At 38.1% G+C, this 22,192-nt stretch overlaps 1 protein-coding gene across 9 annotated transcripts in view; it reads left to right on the top strand.

Annotated features, from left to right (window-relative positions):
- The window catches only part of COL17A1 (collagen type XVII alpha 1 chain), a 76,476-nt gene extending 56,321 nt beyond the window's left edge, over positions 1-20,155 (top strand). For all 9 annotated transcript variants that reach the window (XM_087964597.1, XM_087964599.1, XM_026690366.2 and 6 more), the window contains 9 exons: positions 40-177; positions 1,768-1,857; positions 2,721-2,831; positions 10,219-10,371; positions 11,937-12,293; positions 15,008-15,139; positions 15,493-15,555; positions 16,875-16,937; positions 17,834-20,155. In XM_087964597.1, the coding sequence (XP_087820723.1) occupies positions 40-177; positions 1,768-1,857; positions 2,721-2,831; positions 10,219-10,371; positions 11,937-12,293; positions 15,008-15,139; positions 15,493-15,555; positions 16,875-16,937; positions 17,834-17,883 (1,157 nt within the window). In that variant the 3' untranslated portion in view covers positions 17,884-20,155. The remainder of the gene's footprint in view (positions 1-39; positions 178-1,767; positions 1,858-2,720; positions 2,832-10,218; positions 10,372-11,936; positions 12,294-15,007; positions 15,140-15,492; positions 15,556-16,874; positions 16,938-17,833) is intronic.
- The last annotated feature ends 2,037 nt before the right edge of the window (positions 20,156-22,192 follow it).

The following is a 22,192-nucleotide window of genomic DNA, read 5'->3' on the forward strand; positions in this document are numbered from 1 at the left end:
GAAAAATAAACATTCTGTTTTTTTTTATCCATTTTTTAGGAGAGGACATTCGATCATATCTTACTGGACCTCGAGGTCCCCCAGGTCCCCCTGGGCTACCTGGACTGGGAGGGGATAGTTTAGCTTTGTCGTTGGACTATGATGAGTTGACAAGACGTGTTATCAGCTACATGACAAGTAATGTCTTCTTTTATAACAAGCTTTATAAGTAAGCATAGTGATTCCATTGCATAAGTAATTTTCTCAATGATAAACTATGACAGATAAATTGAATGCACCATGAAAGATAAATGGAATGTTCATTGTAACCCCATTAGAAAAGTCGATTGCCAGATACTCCGTAGGAATGTAATATCTTAACCAATTGTTACTACCCTGTATCTGTTATGGTATCAGTTTCTCTCACTATAATGAAATTGTCCTGGTGTAGCCAACATTGTGGAAACCATTTTGAGTTAGTTTGCAATATCAAACTACACAGTGGTCAAAATGTATTCATGCATATTCCATGTTTCCCATATACAGTATTTGACAGGGATGCGGGAATATAAAAGCCATTATGTTTGGATGAGACACAGATGTAAAATATATTCATATATTTTAAGGATCTCTCATAATTTACTGCTTAGAAGAAGAATTGTAGAAAATGCATAAAGTATTTTCAGTTTGCACCACACCACACGCTTGTTGTGGATAAGTTTAATTTGCAGAACTGTTCTGGGAAAAGGGACACATTTATCATTTGCATTTTTTTCAGGAATTAAGAACATGAGACAGTTATTTTTCAATCTGTTCACAAATACCTTTCTCCTCCTCCATACACCTTGTTATGTATGAATGCATTCAATCAATTATTTTGGTTAGATCTGCATCTTCAGTATATAGAATATATTCTTGGAAGCAAAAAAAATGAAATGGTGATTGTAACCTTGAGACAAATCTTGGATAGGAATTTGACAAAAAGTTATCAAAGACTATAAGAATTAAAGCAGTTTTTAATCATATATAATTAACTACATTTAAAAAAATAATATAAAGGTTTCTTTAAAGGGAAACTACACTCAGGTATGGCAAAATAGAGGCAAATTTCTAAGTATCCTTCAAGGCAATTGCTCCTAACTCTCAAAACAGTCAAAGTAGTCAAAGCAGGTTTTAAAGATGATACAAAAAAACAGAACAACAAAGTTGAAAGGGGCTTTGGAAGTTTTCTAGTCCAATCCCTTGCTCAACCCTATACCATTCCAGACAAGTGGGTGTCCAGTCTTTTCTTAAAAGCTTCTAGTGATGGAGCACCCACAACTTCTAAAAGCAAGCCATTCCACTGGTTAATTATTCTCACTGTTAGGAAATTTCTGCTTAATTCTAGGTTGCTTCTGTCTTTGATTAATTTCCATCCATTGTTTCTTATCTTGCTTTCTGATGCTTTGGAAAATAGGGCTATCCCTTCTACTTTGTGGCAGCCCCTCAAATATTGGAACACTGCTATCATGTCATACCTAGTCCTTCTTTTCATTAGACCCAATTCCTGCAAAAATAGAATAGGTATGGTAGTAGGAAATTGTTAGAGGATTTGAGATTTTAGTTTACTTCTAAAATTAGTTTACTTTCAGGATCATGAAAGGCTGATGTGAAAGCTTTTTTAGTCAAACATTTTTAATTGATTAAATCAATATGAACATTAGCATATATTTTCTGAGGAAATATATAACATGTCTCCTTCCAGTTTTCTTACATAATTTCATAGCTCAGCTTTCATTAATGTTTTAGGTTCTGGAACTACTATTGGACTTCCTGGACCACCTGGTCCTCCTGGTCTGCCAGGAACAACTTATGGTGATATCTTAACTTTGCTTCAAGGTAAGCCTTGTCATCCTATCACACCATCCTAAAATTCATCCTCATGGTTGAACAACTGAAGGATCTACATATTAAGGTTTCCTTTCTTGATTTCCTTGCAATAACTACAAGTCCACCTTGAACTTGCCATCTTGGATCCTTTCTCTGCAGTTCAAAGATCTAGATTTCTGTTACTGTAACTGAAGCAGGCAACAGAAAATTCAGCTCCATCTCATAGATACAGTATATAACACATTGCCAGAGAATCTTGAGTATTTAAGTCTATTTTTCATTTGACAGTGGAAAATGGGAACAGCACAGGGACATATGTGAATGAACTATGCTGGTGGATATTTCCAGCATGGTATACATTCTTACAAGTTTCATAACCTCAGCACCAGGTCCTGAATGTGAGATCCTGAAATATTCACCATGATGTAGTAGATTCTTCTGTTCTATCCTCACTTCCTTAAATGAAGACCTCCACTTAATTTTGTTGGCAAAGTTGTCTAAATTGGCAGCAGAGTCCTATAATTTGGAGTCAGAAACATGACTACTATAGTATAAGTGTTAAAATAATCTCTAACTATAAAGTACCATTTATGTATGAGATAACTTCATTCATTTTGCATCATTATTATTGACCATTCCCCTTTAAATAAAATAAAATAAAAGCAGCAAAAGTTTGTCTAGCCCTTACCTTATAGTCAGATAACTGAATGGGAGAGTAGGGGGTGTTTTTACCTATAGGCAACAATGATTTTGCCCTGATGGATATGTAAATGAGTATGAAGTGGTGTGTTTATATGTGGGCTGGAGAAGAAGGCAGGAAAAGCAGTAAATCTGGTGCTAATATTATTTACTTGTTTCTTTTGTAATTTCAGATTCAGAGTTCAGAGGCATTGTGGGGCCACCTGGACCTCCAGGTCCCCCAGGAAGATCAGGTAGCTCTGTTTCTACCCTTACTGCAGAGGACATCTCCACATATCTGCAAAGTAAGAAAAGTTGATACAGACTGTGTTTGGTTGGCTAGATCAGTGTTTTTCAAATTAGCAACTTTAAGTTGTGTGGACTTCCACGTCTAGAATTCCCCAGCCAGAAAATTTTCAGCATGCTAGTTGGGGAATTCTAGAAGTTGAACTAGTGTTCCTGAAATAAAGTTTTTGAATTCTCAGGTTTAATGTGGTCCATCAGATCAGTACCTCTGATGCAAAAGAATTAAAAAAGAAAGAATTAAAATTTGCTGAGAGGATTCTGGAAGCTGAAGTCTACCCATCTTAAAAGTTGCCAAATTTGAAAAATGCTGGATTTAGATGATATGATATAAGGCTTCTGAAGAGGAAAATCTGAAGACAGCAGATCTACCTTTCTAAGAATATTTATGACTGTCCTGATGTACAATAATATTTCATGTTATCATTATTTCAAGTGATAATTTATTTATTTTTTCTAGAAATTGTGCTTAGATGGAACTAGTAGAACCACATCTTGATCTTTCTTACCACCTCCAAAACTTAAGATAATTTAAAACAATGAAATTAGTATTGAAAATGTTGTGATACTGTGTAAGAAAACAATAATGCCTTTTGTGTATGTGCTTTCAAAAGTCAGTTTTTGACACCTAGAAACTGTCTGGACTAGTCCCTCCAATTTTCTAGGCACTATTTCAGAAGTAGTTTGCCATTGCCTACTTCCTGGAACTCAGAAAGAATGACTGGCCCAAGATCATCAGCTGTTTCATGTCTAGAACTCACTGTCTTCCGGTGCCTTACCCACTACATCAAAATTATTCTCAATACCATTTTAGCAAATATTTATAAGAAAATTACTTTCTGATAACATTATTGTGAAGAAATCCCTGTCTAATATCTGATTAAAATTAAGGCAATGTTTGAAAGAACATGGTATATTTGCCTACTCAGAAGTAAATTCATTGAGTTCAGTAGGACATAATCCAGAATATGATTGATGTCATAGTACTATGGTATCTCAGTATTCAGTTGCTTTGAAACTCATTGAATTGGATACTCAACTATTTTAACACGAACATTTTGTCCCGGTACTTGTCATTTGTTTGATACTGAAAACACAAGCTAGAACTTGTCCATGTTGGTTGCCTCATGATTTGCTACCTTTTCCAGATGAAACAAAGGGTGATGCGTTAGTCACACAATAGCTCTTGCCCTTATCTTTGCTTCTGTGCCCATTTTGTGTCTTTTTGTGCTTTTTTCCCCTCATCACTACAGGTAAAGTGAAGTTTTTGTTTTATTTAATCTAAATATTTTTATTAATTTTTAGTTTTCTGATGTAATGATATACCACCCTATCATTTTACATATTGCCTTAAATTGTGTGTTGTCTTTGGTTTGGGAACACATTAAATTTATTTACATTATTCCTTATGGGAAAATTTGTTTGGTACTCATCATGCCTCCCAGAACCAATTAACAAAGAGTATTGAGGTACCACTGTGTTATGTCCCACCTTCTAAAAATAAACAGTTAAGGCTGAAAGCAGCAGTCCTTGTAAAGAAAGGCAGCAAACAGGAAAATGTTCACAGATAGCTCCAATAAGTAAAAGTTCCCACGAACTAAATCCAAGACTCAACAAGATTCTTCAGATCAAAATCCTTCACAAAATAATTCCAATAAGTAGAAGTTCCAACGAATTAAATCCAAATCCCAACAAGATATTTCAGATCAAAATCCTCCAGACTGTGCTTTTCAGTCTCTCTTGCAAATAGACACTTTGTTCCGGACAAAGTGCAAAGTCATATCTCTCCCTTTATAGAGTAACTAATTAGTCTAATTGCTGGTCTGCCCTCCTACTGTATCCTCGTTGGTTCCTCCTTGTCAGGAGACGTCTTGTCCTGACATCTACCCAGCAATCATCCAAATTATCATCTTCTTCACCTGAAGATATCATCTGTTCCTCATTATCACCCGTTCCCGGCTGACCACCTAATTGAAGGGTGGAGGAGTTTGAAGGTTCAAGCCGACCTTGCAAATCAAATGCATTCATCTCCTCCTCATCGTTAGAACTTGCTGATTCATATAAGTCCTCCTCGCTGGAGCTGTCATTCAAAAACCTGTAGCAGATGCCGGAATCACAACACTATCCTCACCGCAGGGCCCTTCCCCCGGTCTGGCGATCCGGATGCGGTTTCGAAGGGAAGCGTGCATGAAAGTCTTGAAGCAGATCCGAAGCATGAAGTGTAGACGCATCCGTCCAGGAACAAACCTCCGAGTCATCTATCCTCCTCCTGACCAAATACTGGAAGCGACCTTTGAGCCAACGGGAATCAAGGACGTCGACCACCGTATCGTCAACAGCAGGCTCCTCAGAAGGCAATGATAACGGACCCGGTTCAGCAGAATCACGTAATCGACAAACAGAAGAATCAGGAATCAAAAGAGATCGATGAAAGACGGGTGAATACGCATGGATCGTGGCAAAGTGAGGCGGTATGCCACGGGATTAATAACTGCCTCAATCGGAACGGACCAATAAACCGATGATCAAGTTTTCTAATAGGGCGATCGACCTTCAGATGTTTTGTAGATAGCCACACTTTATCACCCACAACTAACGGAGGTGTATCTCAACGGGACCGATCTGCAAACCGCTTATAATCTTCTTTTTGCCTTGTTCAATTGTTGTATCAGTAGACGTCGAACTGCGTGTAGTTCTTCCAAAAACTCTCGGGTCTCAGGAACCGGGAATCCATCATAGTTAATGGGAAGAAACGCGGATGATAACCCATATTTGCAAAAATGGCGTGACACGGGTGGAGGTATGCTGCGAGTTGTTAAACGCGAATTCTGCTAACGGGAGGTATTTCACCCAATCGTTTTGTCGCAAATTAACAAAACATCTCAAATATTGAGTAAGAATCCCAATCACCTTCTCCGTCCCGCCATCAGTTTCCGGATGGTGCGCTGACGCTAAACATACTTTCACTTGCAAAGCCGCCATTAACTGTTTCCAAAATTCTGCCGTAAACTGGACCCCACGATCAGAAACCACTCTATCAGGCAGTCCATGTAGACGGAAGATATGTTGCAAAAATAACTGAGCCGTAGTGCGGGACGATGGTAATTTCCGACAGGGAATGAAATGGGCCATTTTAGTCAACATATCCACTACCACAAGCACTGTTGTGAACCCTGATGAAGACGGTAAATGTGTCAGAAAGTCCATAGAGATCGCTCCCCATGGTCTACTTGGAGTCGGCAAGGGTTGCAAAAGTCCAGGAGGTGCACCGGATGCTGCTTCGCTTGCCTACATTGAACGCAAGAAGCGACGTAAGAAGACACATCATGACGAACTCGAGGCCACCAAAAAGTCCGAGTGACCAAATGCAAGGTCTTGTGTAATCCAAAATGACCAGCGGCTGGGTTATCATGACATTGTGTCATGATGAGAGCCCTCAACGGTCTGGTAGGCACATATAATAAACCCCGATATCGAAGCAGATCGTCTTCAAAAGACCATGGAGAAGTTGGGCCAATGTCCTCCCGTCTCTGCTGCGCCCACGCATCCAAACGTTGCGCCTCTCGTAGTTGGGCCCGTAAATCTACCGGTTCCTGCAGTACAGCTAGAGATTCCGGTGGTAACACTGTCCGTAAAGGAAGAGGATCTTCGGCACAAGTATACTCTGGTTTCCGAGATAATGCATCCGCCCTCCGGTTCTGACCACTTGGAACGTAAGTAACCGAGAAATTAAATCTGGCAAAAATAACGACCAACGAATCTGCCTTTGATTCAATTTCCTAGCCGTGGTCAAATGTTCCAGGTTCCTATGATCTGTCCGAACCTCCACCTTGTGTCGAGCTCCCTCCAAATGATGTCTCCAAGTCTCAAAAGCAACCTTAATAGCTAACAACTCTTTTTCCCAAATGGTATAGTTGCGTTCCGAAGCTGTAAGCTTCCTAGAATAATAAGCGCAAGGAAACAAAAAGAGCGCCATCCTCCGAAGCTTGTAACAGCACTGCTCCGATAGCGACATTAGAAGCATCTGCCTCGACCACAAATGGGCGATCCGGATCAGGATGCTTCAATATGGGTTCAGTTATAAATGCTTTTTCAAAGTGTCAAAAGCCTGTTGTTGTGGAGGCCCCCACACAAATGGAACCTTCTTACAAAGAAGCTGGGTTATGGGATCCATTATCTTCGCAAAACCTGGAATGAAAGTCCGATAATAGTTGGCAAATCCTAAAAGTCGTTGCACATCTTTAACCCGACGAGGAGCTTCCCAACTACACAACGCCTCAACCTTTTTGGGGTCCATAGCAATGCCCACAGGAGAAATAATGTGTCCCAAGAATTCGATAGACGACTGAAAAAGAAACATTTTTCTAATTTAGCATAAAGTTTATGTTCCCGAAGACGCTGAAGCACTTGACGCACCTGCTGAAGATGTTGCTCTTTAGATTTTGAATAAATCAAAATGTCGTCCAAATATATGACAACAAACTTATCCAACATGTCTCGAAAGATATCGTTCATTAAATGTTGAAATACAGCAGGAGCGTTGGTCAAACCAAATGGCATAACGGTGTACTCGAAATGACCATAACGAGTGCCAAAAGCCGTCTTCCACTCGTCTCCCTTACGCATCCGAACCAAATTGTAAGCTCCACGTAAGTCAAGTTTCGTGAAAATTGTAGCTTCCTGTAACCGCTCCAACAATTCGGAGATGAGCGGTAAAGGATAGCTATTTCTCACAGTGATAGCATTTAAGCGTCTATAGTCACAACAAAGACGAAGTTCTCCGACTTCTTCTTGACAAAGAGAACGGGTGCTGAAAGAGGGGATGACGAAGGTCGAATAAATCCCGAGCTAGATTTTTATTCAAAAATTCTCGAAGTGCAACTAGTTCAGGCTCAGACAAAGAATACAACCTCCCTTTGGTAATGGAGCGTCCGGTATCAAATCCACGGGACAGTCGTAAACACGATGTGGTGGTAATTGATCTGCCTCCTGTTCACTGAAAACATCGGGAAATCCGACAACTCTGAAGGAATCGAGGCAGCAGAAGCGACAATATGTTGGCCTGCGCAGACATGTCTCAGGTGGTCCACACATTGCAGGCTTGGAAAAGAAACAGCGTTCTGCGCCCAAGCCACCAACGGATAGTGTAGACGCAGCCAGGATACTCCGAGCACCAAAGGAAGATGGAGGTTCAAGTGATATAAAACTTATCGCCTCCTCGTGATCCCCAATACGCATACGCAGTGGTTGGGTGGCAAAGCGAATAGGTCCCGACTTGAGTTCGCGCCCATCTACGGTTTCCACCTGCATGGGGATTCACAGGCACTAAAGGAACTTTGAAATGTTTTACGAAATCATAATCCATAAAGCTAGTCGTAGCCCCTGAATCCACCAGTGCCACGGCAGGGATTCCCTCCTTCCGAGATTGCAAGAATATGCGAGTGTCCAAAAGTAAATGTCGAGGAGGGCCAGAATTAACTTCAGCAATTTGAGATGAAAGTGAATACTGTGCCCGACCTAAGGTTTCCTGAGGTCGGGCCTACCCGTTTCCCGACGGACCAGCAATGGGTTTTGATACAGGTCCACGAGTCCCCTTCCGAGTGCAGGAATTTGCAAAATGTCCCGAACCCCGCAATAAAGGCACAAACCTTCCTGAAATCTTCTCGATCGCTCCTGAACTGTTAACGAGGGCGGAGTGCGCCTATCTCCATCGGCTCCTCTGCTGGAATTCTGGATTGGAAAACCCTCATAGACGGGTGCGTGAACGAGGAAACACAGGTGGCTCTGCAACGGTCCGTTTACACCCACGATGTTGTAGGCGAGCTTCAATACGTAAGCATTGAGTAATCAATGTGTCCAAAGTTGAAGCACGCTCTGCATGAATTAGTTCATCCTTGATACTGTCGGACAAACCCTCTTGGAATGCTGCCATGTGAGCTGGTTCATTCCAGGTGGAGTCCATACACAACAAGCGAAATTCTGCAACGTATTCTTGCAATGAGTGTTTACCTTGAATAATATCCCTCAATTTTCTGTCCACAGTTTGAGATTTAATTGGATTCTCAAACATAACGTTCATCTGTTGAATAAACCCTGGAAATCGTCCAGTAATGGACTATCTTGTACTAATAAGGAGTAGCCCATTTGGCAGCCTGCCCGGTTAACAAACTAATAATAAAGCCAATTTTAACTCGATCGGTTGGAAAATCCTCCGGCCTCACAGAAAAATACAATTGGCACTGACCCAAAAATGTTGAAAACATGTCCGTTTGCCCAGAAAATTTATCTGGCATAGCTATCGGAATTTTTCTCACAGGGGGTGCAGGGGGAACTCCAGCTGCAGCCGAAACAGTTTGAGAATTGGCAACAAACGATAATAATTGTGTTACCTGATTTTGAAGGGATACGTTGCTCTGGAGTAATTGATTTATCTGCATCTGTTGCTGATCCACCAATTGTTGCATTTGAGTTGAATCCATCGTTGCAAAGATGGTCTGTAGGTCCGGAACAAAAATGTTATGTCCCACCTTCTAAAAATAAACAGTTAAGGCTGAAAGCAGCAGTCCTTGTAAAGAAAGGCAGCAAACAGGAAAATGTTCACAGATAGCTCCAATAAGTAAAAGTTCCCACGAACTAAATCCAAGACTCAACAAGATTCTTCAGATCAAAATCCTTCACAAAATAATTCCAATAAGTAGAAGTTCCAACGAATTAAATCCAAATCCCAACAAGATATTTCAGATCAAAATCCTCCAGACTGTGCTTTTCAGTTCTCTCTTGCAAATAGACACTTTGTTCCGGACAAAGTGCAAAGTCATATCTCTCCCTTTATAGAGTAACTAATTAGTCTAATTGCTGGTCTGCCCTCCTACTGTATCCTCGTTGGTTCCTCCTTGTCAGGAGACGTCTTGTCCTGACATCTACCCAGCAATCATCCAAATTATCATCTTCTTCACCTGAAGATATCATCTGTTCCTCATTATCACCCGTTCCCGGCTGACCACCTAATTGAAGGGTGGAGGAGTTTGAAGGTTCAATCCGACCTTGCAAATCAAATGCATTCATCTCCTCCTCATCGTTAGAACTTGCTGATTCATATAAGTCCTCCTCGCTGGAGCTGTCATTCAAAAAACCTGTAGCAGATGCCGGAATCACAACACCACTGTATATAACAAATTCCACAGAGTCCAGTGGAATTTACTTCAGAGAAAGTGTCTTTATGACTGTAGTTTTAGAGTCCATGACATAACATGGGAAAGAGAAGCAGAAACACAAAATGGAGCTAAATTTAAAGCTTTAATTGTTAGTCTTAAATAAACTTCATCCTAACTCTTGTGAAAAATAAGATGATTCTTTTTAAATTAAATGGTTTATTCTTTTCTCTTCAAGGTATGGGATATTCCCTGGGTGCTGGGCCCCCTGGGCCCCCAGGCCCCCAAGGCCCTCCAGGACCACCTGGATTTTCAGGAACTGGCCTTATCTCTCTTGAGGATGGAGTTTGGACTGACCAGTTCAGGAGTGAATTGATCCAATACCTTACAAGTAAGCATATACTCCTTCTATAGTTTTATTTGCTCCACTTGAAAATTCAAGATATGGACTTCATCCTGGTTTATGATTTGACTGAACTCAGAATTCTTTGGGTTTCAAATCACGTTCTTATGTGGCAATTGCATTAATCCTAAATTTAGTTATTAAAACTTTATCTTTGTGACCTTCAAGAGAACATTAAAGGAATAACCAATGCACATAAAATGTCAAATTAACATACTGAAGAACATAAGGTTCAAAAATTAATTGCAGATGCCCTGGAGTTTATTTTTCAAAGAAAACTAAGAAACTTGGATTACTCTGTGTTTAATCAAGTTGTTTAAAACATGGATTTAATTAATTAATATTTATTCATGTCCTTATTTATATAGCAATAGCACTTAGACTTATATACCGCTTTATAGTGCTTTACAGCCCTCTCTAAGCAGTTTACAGGGTCAGCATATTGCCCCCAACAATTTGGGTCCTCATTTTATCCACCTTGGAAGAATGAAAGGCTGAGTCAACCTTGTGAGATTTGAACTGCCAAATTGCAGTCAGCTGGCAGTCAGCAGAAATAGCCTCCAGTACTGCACTCTAATCATTGTGCCACCATGGCTCATATGTTATCTTTTAAGATAAAAAAGTACATTTTAACATCAACGCAATTGTACAGCAATGTAAATTCATACATACATACAAAGGGACATATATTCTGCATGACCAGAGGTAGAAAATATTGTTAATTTCACCATATAGAATGGTTTTTCAGCTGTCTCATACAATAAGAATAAGAATCCTCTACTATTTTCATCTGAGAAGTCCTTGAGAGTATTTCTAGAGTAATGAAGGAAAAAAAGAACACACAAAAAGTAGTTTTATGTTTTGAACTGTTGAAGTATCAACACTTTAAACAGCCATAATGGTTCTTGATCTTGATGATAGAGGTATCCTTTCTTCTTGATTTTAATTTTCAACATCATTCCAATACAAATGGTATGTACTGCTCTGATAGAGAAAATAAACAATAATTCCACTTTAGTCTCAGATTCATGGTCTTCTCAGCATAGATTATAACTATTGCATGGTACAGGGCATGATTACTTGAGGGACTGCCTGTTTCTCATAACACCTTCAATCTTGCAGGGACTGTTGCGCTCCAATATCATCTATTAGGACCCTGGAAGCAGGCCTTCTCTATAGCAGCAACTGCCTTCTGGAAAGAGGTTCCCTCCAAGATATGGAAGCCCCCCCCCAAATCTAGTATTGTTTAGAAGAGCCACAAAGAGGTTAGGAGAAAGGATGCCTTATTCATCTGAAGTTACCCAATTATCTAGGATTTTCCAAATGTTTTGTGGACAATTCAGAATATCTCAATACAATTTTCCATCACTACAGAATAAGCAATCTATTGCATACAGTAGATTATTTCACTTCTAATCTCTTGCTACTGCTGTAGATTTTTATTATTGTTGTTATATGTCCAGCTTCTCTTTTCAATTCTGCAATACCATAGAGACCATCAGAATCTATGTTAATTGAAGTAGCCCTATTAATATGCACCATATGATCTGTAGGTGATGATGTACGTAGCTTCATCAGAGGACCACCTGGACCTCCAGGACCACCTGGACCAAGAGAAGATGGCAGCTTTAGGGCTGAAAATTATAGAAGTTCTGTAAATTCAGAAGGAACATATGGCAGGTCTACAAGTTCTGGCTTATCGTATGATGCATCATTAGCCGCAGGAAGATCAAGCAGCAATTTATTCAGAAGCAATGATGGATTACGTGAAGAGGAATCCTATGTTGGAACAATTGGAAGAGAAGGATCACATATGAGTTTAATAGGTGCAAAAGGATCTTATATGAGATCCTATGATGGGTCACTGGATTACAATGAATTGGCATCCAGAGTCTCTGAAAACATACAGAGTAAGTACACTGTATATTCATATTTCATCTGTGCCAATCTTGGGGAAATAGATTAATAACTAAAGCTCATTGAATTATTGATAGGCAATGTTTTTGGCTGTGGACTCAGAAATAGCATAGTGATCCCAAAATTTTCATTTTTGGTTGTCCTTTTGTAAAGTTTGGAAGATTAAATGGGTTGTGTGTGTGTGTGTGTGTGTGTGTTGAACCTTGCAGATTAGTTAACCATTTTGTCCACTGTTTTTTAGGAGGGGTCTGCTAAAAATACTCGCACCTGAAGGTATGAACTGGGGCTGCAAATCACATGCGGCTCATAGGCCTCTTATTGCTGCACTAAATATTGGCCTTAAAAAAATCCATGCCACCCTGAATATTTAATTCAGGATCAGTAGCCATGGAGCGCCCACCCCTCAGCACTCCTTTAGCAATTCCCCAGCACTCAGAGTTTATACTATATAAATGGTTGGTGTTGAACAGCTGGATTTTAGCAACATGATTTTGGCCTTTCAGAGATGATTTTTAAAGATGGGAACAGGACTAGTTTACATCTGGGAGGCCTGACACACCTAAAATAGGACTGGAAATATTTGGCCATACTCCTTGCAAATGATGTCACAGAAACACCAAATGGCTTTCTTCATTGGGATGCTTAATTGTGGCTACTCATCCCCTTCAAATGTTATCCATCTCTGATTTCACAGAAAGCATTTTTGGAAAATGCTCAGCACATATTCCATTTCTGAATGGCAGTAAAACCAATGCAATGAAGGTATAAAGCAGTGCCATAGATGTATATGCTCACAACCATGCCTAAGATTGTTTTCAGTACTGTACTTGCCCATACTTAATTCCCTAAGTCAGTGGTCCCCAACCTATACGGCTTGGCGGCCTGGCTGGGGGAGGGAGAGGGGAACCGGGCCATATGGGCAGTGGGTTGGTGCGCATACACAGCTCCACTTGCACAAGTGGCAGACCAGTGCACATGCATATGCACACAGGGTGCCGCTTGAATGGCCCTGTTCCAAATAGGCATGGGCCAGTAGTGGGCTGTGGCCTGGGGGTTTGGGAACCCTGTCCTAATTATTTGCTTAAACTCGGTTTAAAGATAATTCTGCAAAGGAGGGCAGATTTGGGTGATTAGATTAGAAAAACAAGTTTTTTTCAAGAGTCAGCACACAATAAATTGTTTTTCAATAGAGCCTACAAAAGGCTAAAATATTGAGAATATAGCAATAAGTGCCTCAATAAATTAAAACCAAGGCCTAACATTGACCAACTCCAACAGTGGAAGAAAATACTGTTTCTTACAATTAAACAGGCATAGATTTTAAATCTTAATGTAGTAGTAGGGTAGGACAAAATTTATTGTGTAGGATCTAAATTGTGGACTTTGTGGGAGAATGTTGCAGAATTTTTCATGTCTATTATCATTTCCAAAACTAAGTAATTTGTGAAAGAATTGCAGTTATGCATGTGGATCCTTAGCCTAGTTCTAAGATAGTGCTTGAGTTAATTATCAAGTTTTCAGAAAACAAAACAAAAACAAAAAGCATTACAGAATTTCAAAAATTGGAATAGATTGTTTCACTTTTAATGATACTGTCAAAGGACCAGAATTCTAAATTATTGGTTCTAGGTTTATAACAGCAACAATTTATGTAATCTATGTACTTCTTACAATTGTTTTGGAAACTCAATTTTGGCAACCCAAGCCTTGCATTAAGACTTTACATTTTGTGTGTGTGTGTGTGTGTGTGTGTGTATCAATCAATCAGTCATAGCAATAGCTCTTATATACCGCTTCACAGTGTTTTTAAGCCCTCTCTAAGCGGTTTACAGAGTCAACATATTTCCCCCAACAATCTGGGTTCTCATTTTACCCACCTTGGAAGGATGGAAGTCTGAGTCAACTTTGAGCCTGATGAGATTCGATCTGCCAAATTGCAGTCAGCCGGCAGTCAGGAGAAGTAGCCTGCAGTGCTGCACTCTAACCAATGCCCCATTGCGGCTCTTATCGTTCATGCATGTGGAGCAATGATTCAACCTCACATTGAATATTTTGGTAAATTTTAACTCACCTATGTGTGTTTTTTGTGAGACTTTAGTGCAGCCTCTTATAATAGCACTTAAAATTATGACCAAGAGATGAATGCAATTCTTTAGAGAAGCAATGATAGTTTTCATTAATTTTATCTTTCTTTACAAGACTGGATGTGTTACAAATTTGGGTGTGAATAAGCACAGTCGGTTAAGTGGTATTTCAAGGATCCCTCTGTTAAAACAGCCTCATTCATTGCCATTTTTCTTCCCTGGTCCAATTCACTTTAGTGTACAAGCCTTGTGTATCTTGGGCCCAAATCTTCTGCAGAATTATCTACATCTGTATAGCCCATCCTGAATGTTAGGTCTTCAATGGGACATCTTTTGTATGTCCCACCACAAATTTATCAACAGAAAAGGTCTATGTTGTCAAATAAATTGCCACTATGATTACCATTAGAGCTGAGGCTGGCCCCAGTTAGGAAAAATCTTAACATTTGTTTCTATCCTCAAGCTGTTTTAGCATTTTAAAGTTTTTTTTCCCCATTCTGCCTTACTGTGGTTTAAAATCCTATGGTATATATATTTTTATCAGCAACCTGGACGTACATGAATGGGCAGCATACAAATTAATGAATAATAATAATAATTGAAAAAACAAATTTATTTTCCAGGCCGAGGCCTTCTTCAAGACATTTTCACTTATCATACACAAGGCCCTCCTGGACCTCCTGGGCCCCCTGGTATTAGCAAAGTGTTTGCATCCTATGGCAACATCACAGCAGACCTCATGGATTTCTTCAAAGGTAACTAATGATCTTACTTTATATACCATTTCCTATTTCTGTTTCTTTTCTTTTTATCTATATCAATATCCATAAACGTAGAGTAGCATAACTGTGGTGGTAGAAGTAAAAGTTTGTTATAAATTTGATCTCTGTGCCCTTTTAAAAACAATATATGAAACAGTATCAAAGAAAACTTGAATAGCTTATTTTGATTCGGTATATCAAAGATCCTTGCCTGAAAGGGCTAATGGCACTTAACTCTAATAAAAGTAGTTCATTTGTTTCTGAAATACTTGCATAAATAGCACTTATTTTACATTTATAAGCAGTATATATAGAAATGCTGGTTTTGATTATTTTTTTCCCTACAGCTTATGGAACCATTCCAGGCCCACCTGGACCACAAGGACCGATGGGATACCCAGGACCTAAAGGTAATTTAGATGCCTCAATAGCAATCTTTAAGAAACAAGGTTGACTTTCATGTGCAATGATGCTGCACCATTCCAATAAACTGACAGGTTGGAAAATCAGGTTAGACTAACAATCTGTTTTTTTAATCGATACCGCTAGGACTTACTGTCTGGAAGCAATCCAAAAGAGTTGGATAAATGACTCATCTAGTTTAACATGTAATCTTTTCTTTTTTTACCATATTGAAAGGAATTTTTCTGAAAGACTATATTTTGCTTTTAACTGTAAATGGAGATCTAGAACAAAATGCTTTGTAACTGGAATGTTCCTATTCAGGATTTAAACCCACTTAATCATATGTTTTTCTAGATGTTTCACTCTATATGATCCTTCAACTTTTGCTGGTTTTTGTTTTCCATATGTGCTTCATATTCTGCTCAGCATGCTCTGCTGTCATTAGGATTGATGAGGGAAGCCTATGGATTAAAAAAATAAGGGTGTTTTTTTCTTCTGTAAACCAAAGAGTTTCCCTGAGAGTGTCAGTACTTTGTGTTTGTTCTTTAGAAGGCCTTTTGGACCTCAATTCTGTTGGCACACATTGACTTTTGACCCTAACCCTAACCCCCTGGAGAAAATTGTAACATTTATTTCAGTTTAGCATGCATATTAAACTCAGTTGACTTTGCAGATACTACCAGTGTGACCATGAAGGTCTTCACTTATGTTCTCTTTCTTATACTAAAAATATAAAAATGAAACGAAACCACATACATCAAAAATAAAGCAACTTCTACACCACAAGTATCAAACTCGATTGTGTCATGTGATGTCACGTGACATATTGTGATGTCTTTTGCTTTTGCAGAGCTGGGTGGTCGTGGCCTGCACGCATGCATCTGGCCCGTGGGCCACCAGTTTAACACCCCTGTTCCATACAAATATGAAAGCATTTTCTCCTGTATTTAATTTTGTTTAAATGTCGCTTACTAACACTAAAAATTGGTTCATTCTGGCTGTTCATAGTTAGGCAAGTATTATTAATAATGAAATGCTGACAATCTCACGCAGAAAGTAATTTATCATTTGCATAATTGAAAACTGCTGAAAAGTTTGGAGGCATAAAGGGAAACATGTGAAACATTTCCCAGTTTTCCTAATACCTTTGTAAGAAAATGGCTGGGAGTTGTCTTGGAACAAGGAATTGGAAGACCTATGATCGGTTCACCTTTGAATTTGTTAAATGGTTTAACAAAGGTATTTTTAAACTTGTGTCAAATGTCCCAGTTTAGGTCCCTGGATTGATTATGTATTTGATTTTTTCTCTCTGTTATTCTTTTAGGTGATACTGGATCAATGGGCCCACCAGGCCCCCAAGGACCAAGAGGGCCAAAAGGTGAAAAAGGTATAATCTGTAAATAGAGAAGCATAATGTAAATCCATGATCAAAAAGTTTTAATCATAACTGTGATTTATAATCACTGAACTATTAACTTTGTGTGAGAAATTCCTTTCATAACTTTCAGAGATCTACAATATAGGCAATAACTATGATACTATAAATCCCTTGCATATATTAAATTCAAATAGTAGGGAAAACCAGATTAGCATAAGCATTTGTAAGGAGGGGGTGGCAAATGTGATGACAAAACATATGACATCACAACCCAAACCTCATGATTTACATTCTTGGGTCTGTTAGGATGGAAATTTACATGGGTGGGGTATTTGACATGATATCATATGTTTTCTCTTTTCACCATTGTGGTTAATAGCAGAGCCACTTCTACATGGCAGGACAATAACCAGTGGTGGTATTCTACTGGTTCGGCCTGGTTTGAGTGAACCGGTCGTAAAAAGTGCTCCTGTTTGGCCAAACCGGTAGTAAAAAACCAGCTTTCCCTCTTCCAACGATCACCTGTTCCAACGATCAGTTGTGCCGGGATCCCCCTTGCTGTTTTATTGCTTCACTCAGGAGGCTTCCCTGAGGCCCAGGAGGCACAAAGGGGCGCACAAGGGGTTGCTGAGCTGCCCCCCCGCGCTCTGTTTTTTGCCTTCCTAGGCCTCAGGGAAGCCTCCTGGGAGCAAAAACATCCCCCTTGGAGGCTTCCGAGGCCTAGGAGGCCAAAAAAATAATGGAGCAGGGGTGGTGGTGCTGCACAAAAAAATAAAAAGTCATGCCCACCCAGTCACAGCCATGCCCACAGAACTACTAGTAAAAATATTTGTATCCCACCCCTGACAATAACTCCATTTTGGATTTTTATAAATTAATTCTTTTTCTCCTTCTGTCTCCATCAGGTGAATCAGTGTATAGTGGTCGAAGGAGAAGACAAAGTACAAAAGCCTAAACTAAGAACACAAATTAGGACACAGTTTATCCCCAAAATTGTTGGGTTTTTTTTAATGCCAAAAGAGATGCAACACCAATGGCTATTGACTTTCACTAAAGAAACATCAATCTACGACAAAGACTTGGTATTTGGGGAATAATTTTGCTAACATGTTTTCTTATGTCTAGATTCTGGATGGCTTTCATAGGTTTGTAATTAATCACTTGTTATAATTCTGTTAATTAGAAGATCTTTCATTGAAATATGAGGATTTAATATCTGCAGAGCCTGCCCAATTCATCTTATTATCCAGAAACATCTGAATTCCTTCAGATAAATACTAGAACATTTTCATACAATTTTTGAAACATTTTTTTAAAAATAATTTTCATTTTGAAAATGAATGAAATTATTAAAGTTGTGTACTTTATCTAGCAGGAGATGTATCTAACAGTGCTGCATTTAAGACAGGGGCTAAAATCAAAATATTTCCAGCATGATATATACAACATAAATTATACTTTATATATTTATCCATTCTTTCAAACCCTGTTAATTGCACTGTGAAGAATCTTGGAATTAATGATATTTAAGCATTTTTGTTAGAACTGATACAAAAAAGTTTGCTATGGTTTTTTATAACATGAAATGCCCTTTTAATATCAAGCTTTCCCATTAGATCTTGTTTATATTCTAGCCTTTGGTTTTTACTAAAATTAGTGTGTTGTTCTGATATGGTTAGGAGGAAAGTTTGTAAGCTAACTATTGACTTGTTTTTGTTTTGGTGCTTTCAAGTCAGTCAGGACTCCTGGAAACTACATGGATATGTCCTAGCAGTATTCTTGGCAACATTCTATTGCCTTCTCCCTATGGCTGAGAATGAGTAATCTAGTTTCTCGATTTCTAGTCTGGTACCTTTAACCACAACATCAAACTGGCTCTTGTAATAGTAACTACGGTAGTACTATTTCATATTGAGTTTAGTACATGTTCTTCAAAATGGAGTAATCTTACTTAATGAACACCTTTCAAGCTTTTTCAATAAGCATATACAACCCCAATTAATTTCATCATAGAATTATATGCACAAAATAGGTAAAGGAAATAAACATATCAATAAAATTTATTTTCATATGGCTTCATATCTGTCAACTTGACAATGTTATTTTGTAATGTCTAAATTCTCTGATCCCATCAAATGCATTGTAGCAGTATTTGCAAAAATTGGTATCAACAGTTAAATCAGACATAATTATGCACGTACAATAAATGGTACAGTACTATGCAATTCTGTGCATGTCTTGATAAATGTTTGCAAAATGAAAATCTAATGTATTGCAGTATTATAGAAATGAAATCAAGCTTTCCTAAGCCTGTAAGCAAATGATGACATACTGTCTGCTTGTCTCTCTTTCTCTATCATCTCAATCTATCTAGAAGCATGTGCACACACACACACACACATATCTCTCCAAGTTATTTGACTCACACTGTAATCTTTTATACTTTAAATCCTGAAATGATAGCTGACATTTTGATACTATGAATAGTTATAGTTCATCCTCCATTTTCTCTTATTTGCTACATGAACTAACCCTGATGTTCTATTGCTTATGTCATTGCCAACTCTTAATAATCATTTTGTGGTTGGTAATGAAAGGATATAGACGTAGATGATTAACACCAATGCTAGATTGCCAGTTTACAGATTGCAAGTGGTCAAGTGACTAATCTCCAGTTCTCTACATACGATGACCAATCTCCAATTCTTGAAGCTGCATGAATGAAAATTTAGTATATTTGGAAGGCACTAGATTGGGCAAAGATGAATTTATTTATCCAACAAAACACACAAGATGAAATCAAGAACTGTGATTTACCTTTTTTTTTTTTTTTTGGCCTCAAACCAGGCATTTCTCCTTTTAAAAAGGAGTGGAGGCCATATTTAGCAGTTTGCCTTGACAACCGGCAAACCATATTTGCAGTTAACATTTGGATTAGCAGTCTGCCCATTTCTGAAACTAGCCTACACTTAAGCACAAATCTTTTAAGTGTATTAAATATTTTTCTGAACTTATCATGGGAAATGAATTCCAACTTCTTTTTTAATTGAAGTACTGGTTTTTGTTCAGCATAATATGAATAACTAAAATCCAGGTGCGGGAGTTAGTTGTTTGATTTTGAAACGAGAATCCATTGAGCATTTTGCCATAGTAGCGCTGTCCATTTAATTCAATTGTCATTTGTAAATGAAAGATTTTTTTAAAAAAATAAAGTTGCTTTAAGATTCTGTAGTGTGTTTTCTCTCAAAATCCAGTAGGGTACAATCACAAAAGGGAACAAAATTGGATTGACTTTAATTTACATTTTAACTGATCTAATTGACATTTAATTAATGTATTCCACAATTAACCAGCTATATCTACCTGAGTAAACAATTAATTAGTACTAATTGATCAGGAACAAACATTTTTCAGTAAAGAGTTTGAAGCTGAGATATTCACTGTCACAATATTGGAAATCATTATTATCCGAATTGATGATTTATGGATTTGCTGATCAAAAAGGGTTGAATATGGGTGGAAAGAACCATTTTATAATTTTAAAGAGGGAAGATAGATAATGTTTAGCTGTTATAAAGATCAAGATTTACATCTTTAATCTTTTTTCTACTTGCACTTTATTACTTTTTTTAAATAAAAAATCACTATATAATTTCATATTTATCTTTTACATGTGTAAATCATTAAAAATACTATTTTTTAAATCATTATCATCTGGGTATGGAGTAGCAATGTCTTCTGAGGATCATCTAGCAGCTTTAGAGGGCAGCAATAGAAAATGTATTCTTAGACCAACTCAAGTGCTGGTTATACTTTTTTTTGATACATCTCTGAGCATCAAAACCTCATAGTGAGGCTTCTTTATGATTTTCCTTATCACTATCTTTAGAAAGGGCTAACTGGAAAGAAATGATCAAAAGAACAGAGTATCTGATGATTGTTCAAACATCAAAAAGAAAAAGCTAGTTGCCTCTGAGGTCTCATGATTGGACAGCATCCTTAGAATATGTAACAAGCAAAAACACAGCAAGAACTTAATAACTGTATAGTTTATTAAGTATGGTACTTCTACTCCAACTTGTTCCCTGGGAATGCATAGTGGCACATACGAGGTTTTTCTCCCTATACCTATGATTGAGCTGAGAGGTATTCTATCATTCTTAGGCAAAACTGACAACTCATCATTGAGACACAGAAACTATGAACAGGGAGGGATTTCACTATGACATCCACACCACCCCTTTACACAATGCCAGAATCTGATTAATTCCCCTAATACGTGGCTAGCCAACTCCAAGTCAGCATAATTTCTTGCTGTTCTTGGCAGATTGTTCTACTATTAGTGGATTTTATTGATGAGAAATTCTTCCTAATTGACCCAATCAGACAATTCCTAGTACCCTAGTAGCAATTTGTTCCAGCTGCTCTCATCTCTCCTAGAGTAAGATGCCCAGAAATGGGATAATATTCTAAATATGAACTGACTAGTACAATATACAATGGAACAATTAGTCTCTATGACCTGGATGAAATCCTTCTGTATATTCAGTCCAAGATAGGATAAGCATTTTAGCACTTTGTTATACTGCTTACTCATATTCAATTGCAGGTGACAGGTCCATTACTACTTCTTGATTCTTCTCCCAAGACCTGCTCCCAAGCCAATATTTCAAGTGTCTCGTATCTGATTCTTTTCTATGCAGACACAGATTTTTATATTTATCACAGCTGATCATCACCCTATTGAATTCAAACCTGTATTCAACACTGAATACTAATGTATGTGTGTGTCTTTGAGTCAGTGTTGAATCCTGTCAACTTCCTGTATTAATCCCTGCAGTTTTCTTATCAGGTTTTTCAAAAGATATTTGGCACAGTCTCCTTCTTAGGTCTGAGAGTGACTGGCCCAAGGTCACCTGGCTGGATTTGTGTCTAAAACAGGACTAGAACTCCCAGTTTCTAACCCGATGCCTTCATGAATACACCAAATTACCCCTGTTCATGAACTATATTCATGAATATATTCCACTAGTTACAATATAAATAAATATATTCATGAATATATTCCACTAGTTACAATATAAATAAAATCAAGATTTGAATTGAAAGGTGGCTTATTCTGTATGATGTTAAGCTTCAGTATCTGGCTAACTCAATTTTATTCTTTTGGCACAATAAAACAGAAATTAGTTTTAAAAAAATGATTTTTTAAAATGTTGCTTTGACAATACTAATCTCAACGGGAAGCATCAATGCTTTATCAA

This window comes from Notechis scutatus, chromosome 4 (assembly GCF_049901735.1).
Source record: "Notechis scutatus isolate UNSWTSFEM ecotype Mainland chromosome 4, rNotScu1.2, whole genome shotgun sequence".
NCBI lineage: Eukaryota > Metazoa > Chordata > Lepidosauria > Squamata > Elapidae > Notechis > Notechis scutatus.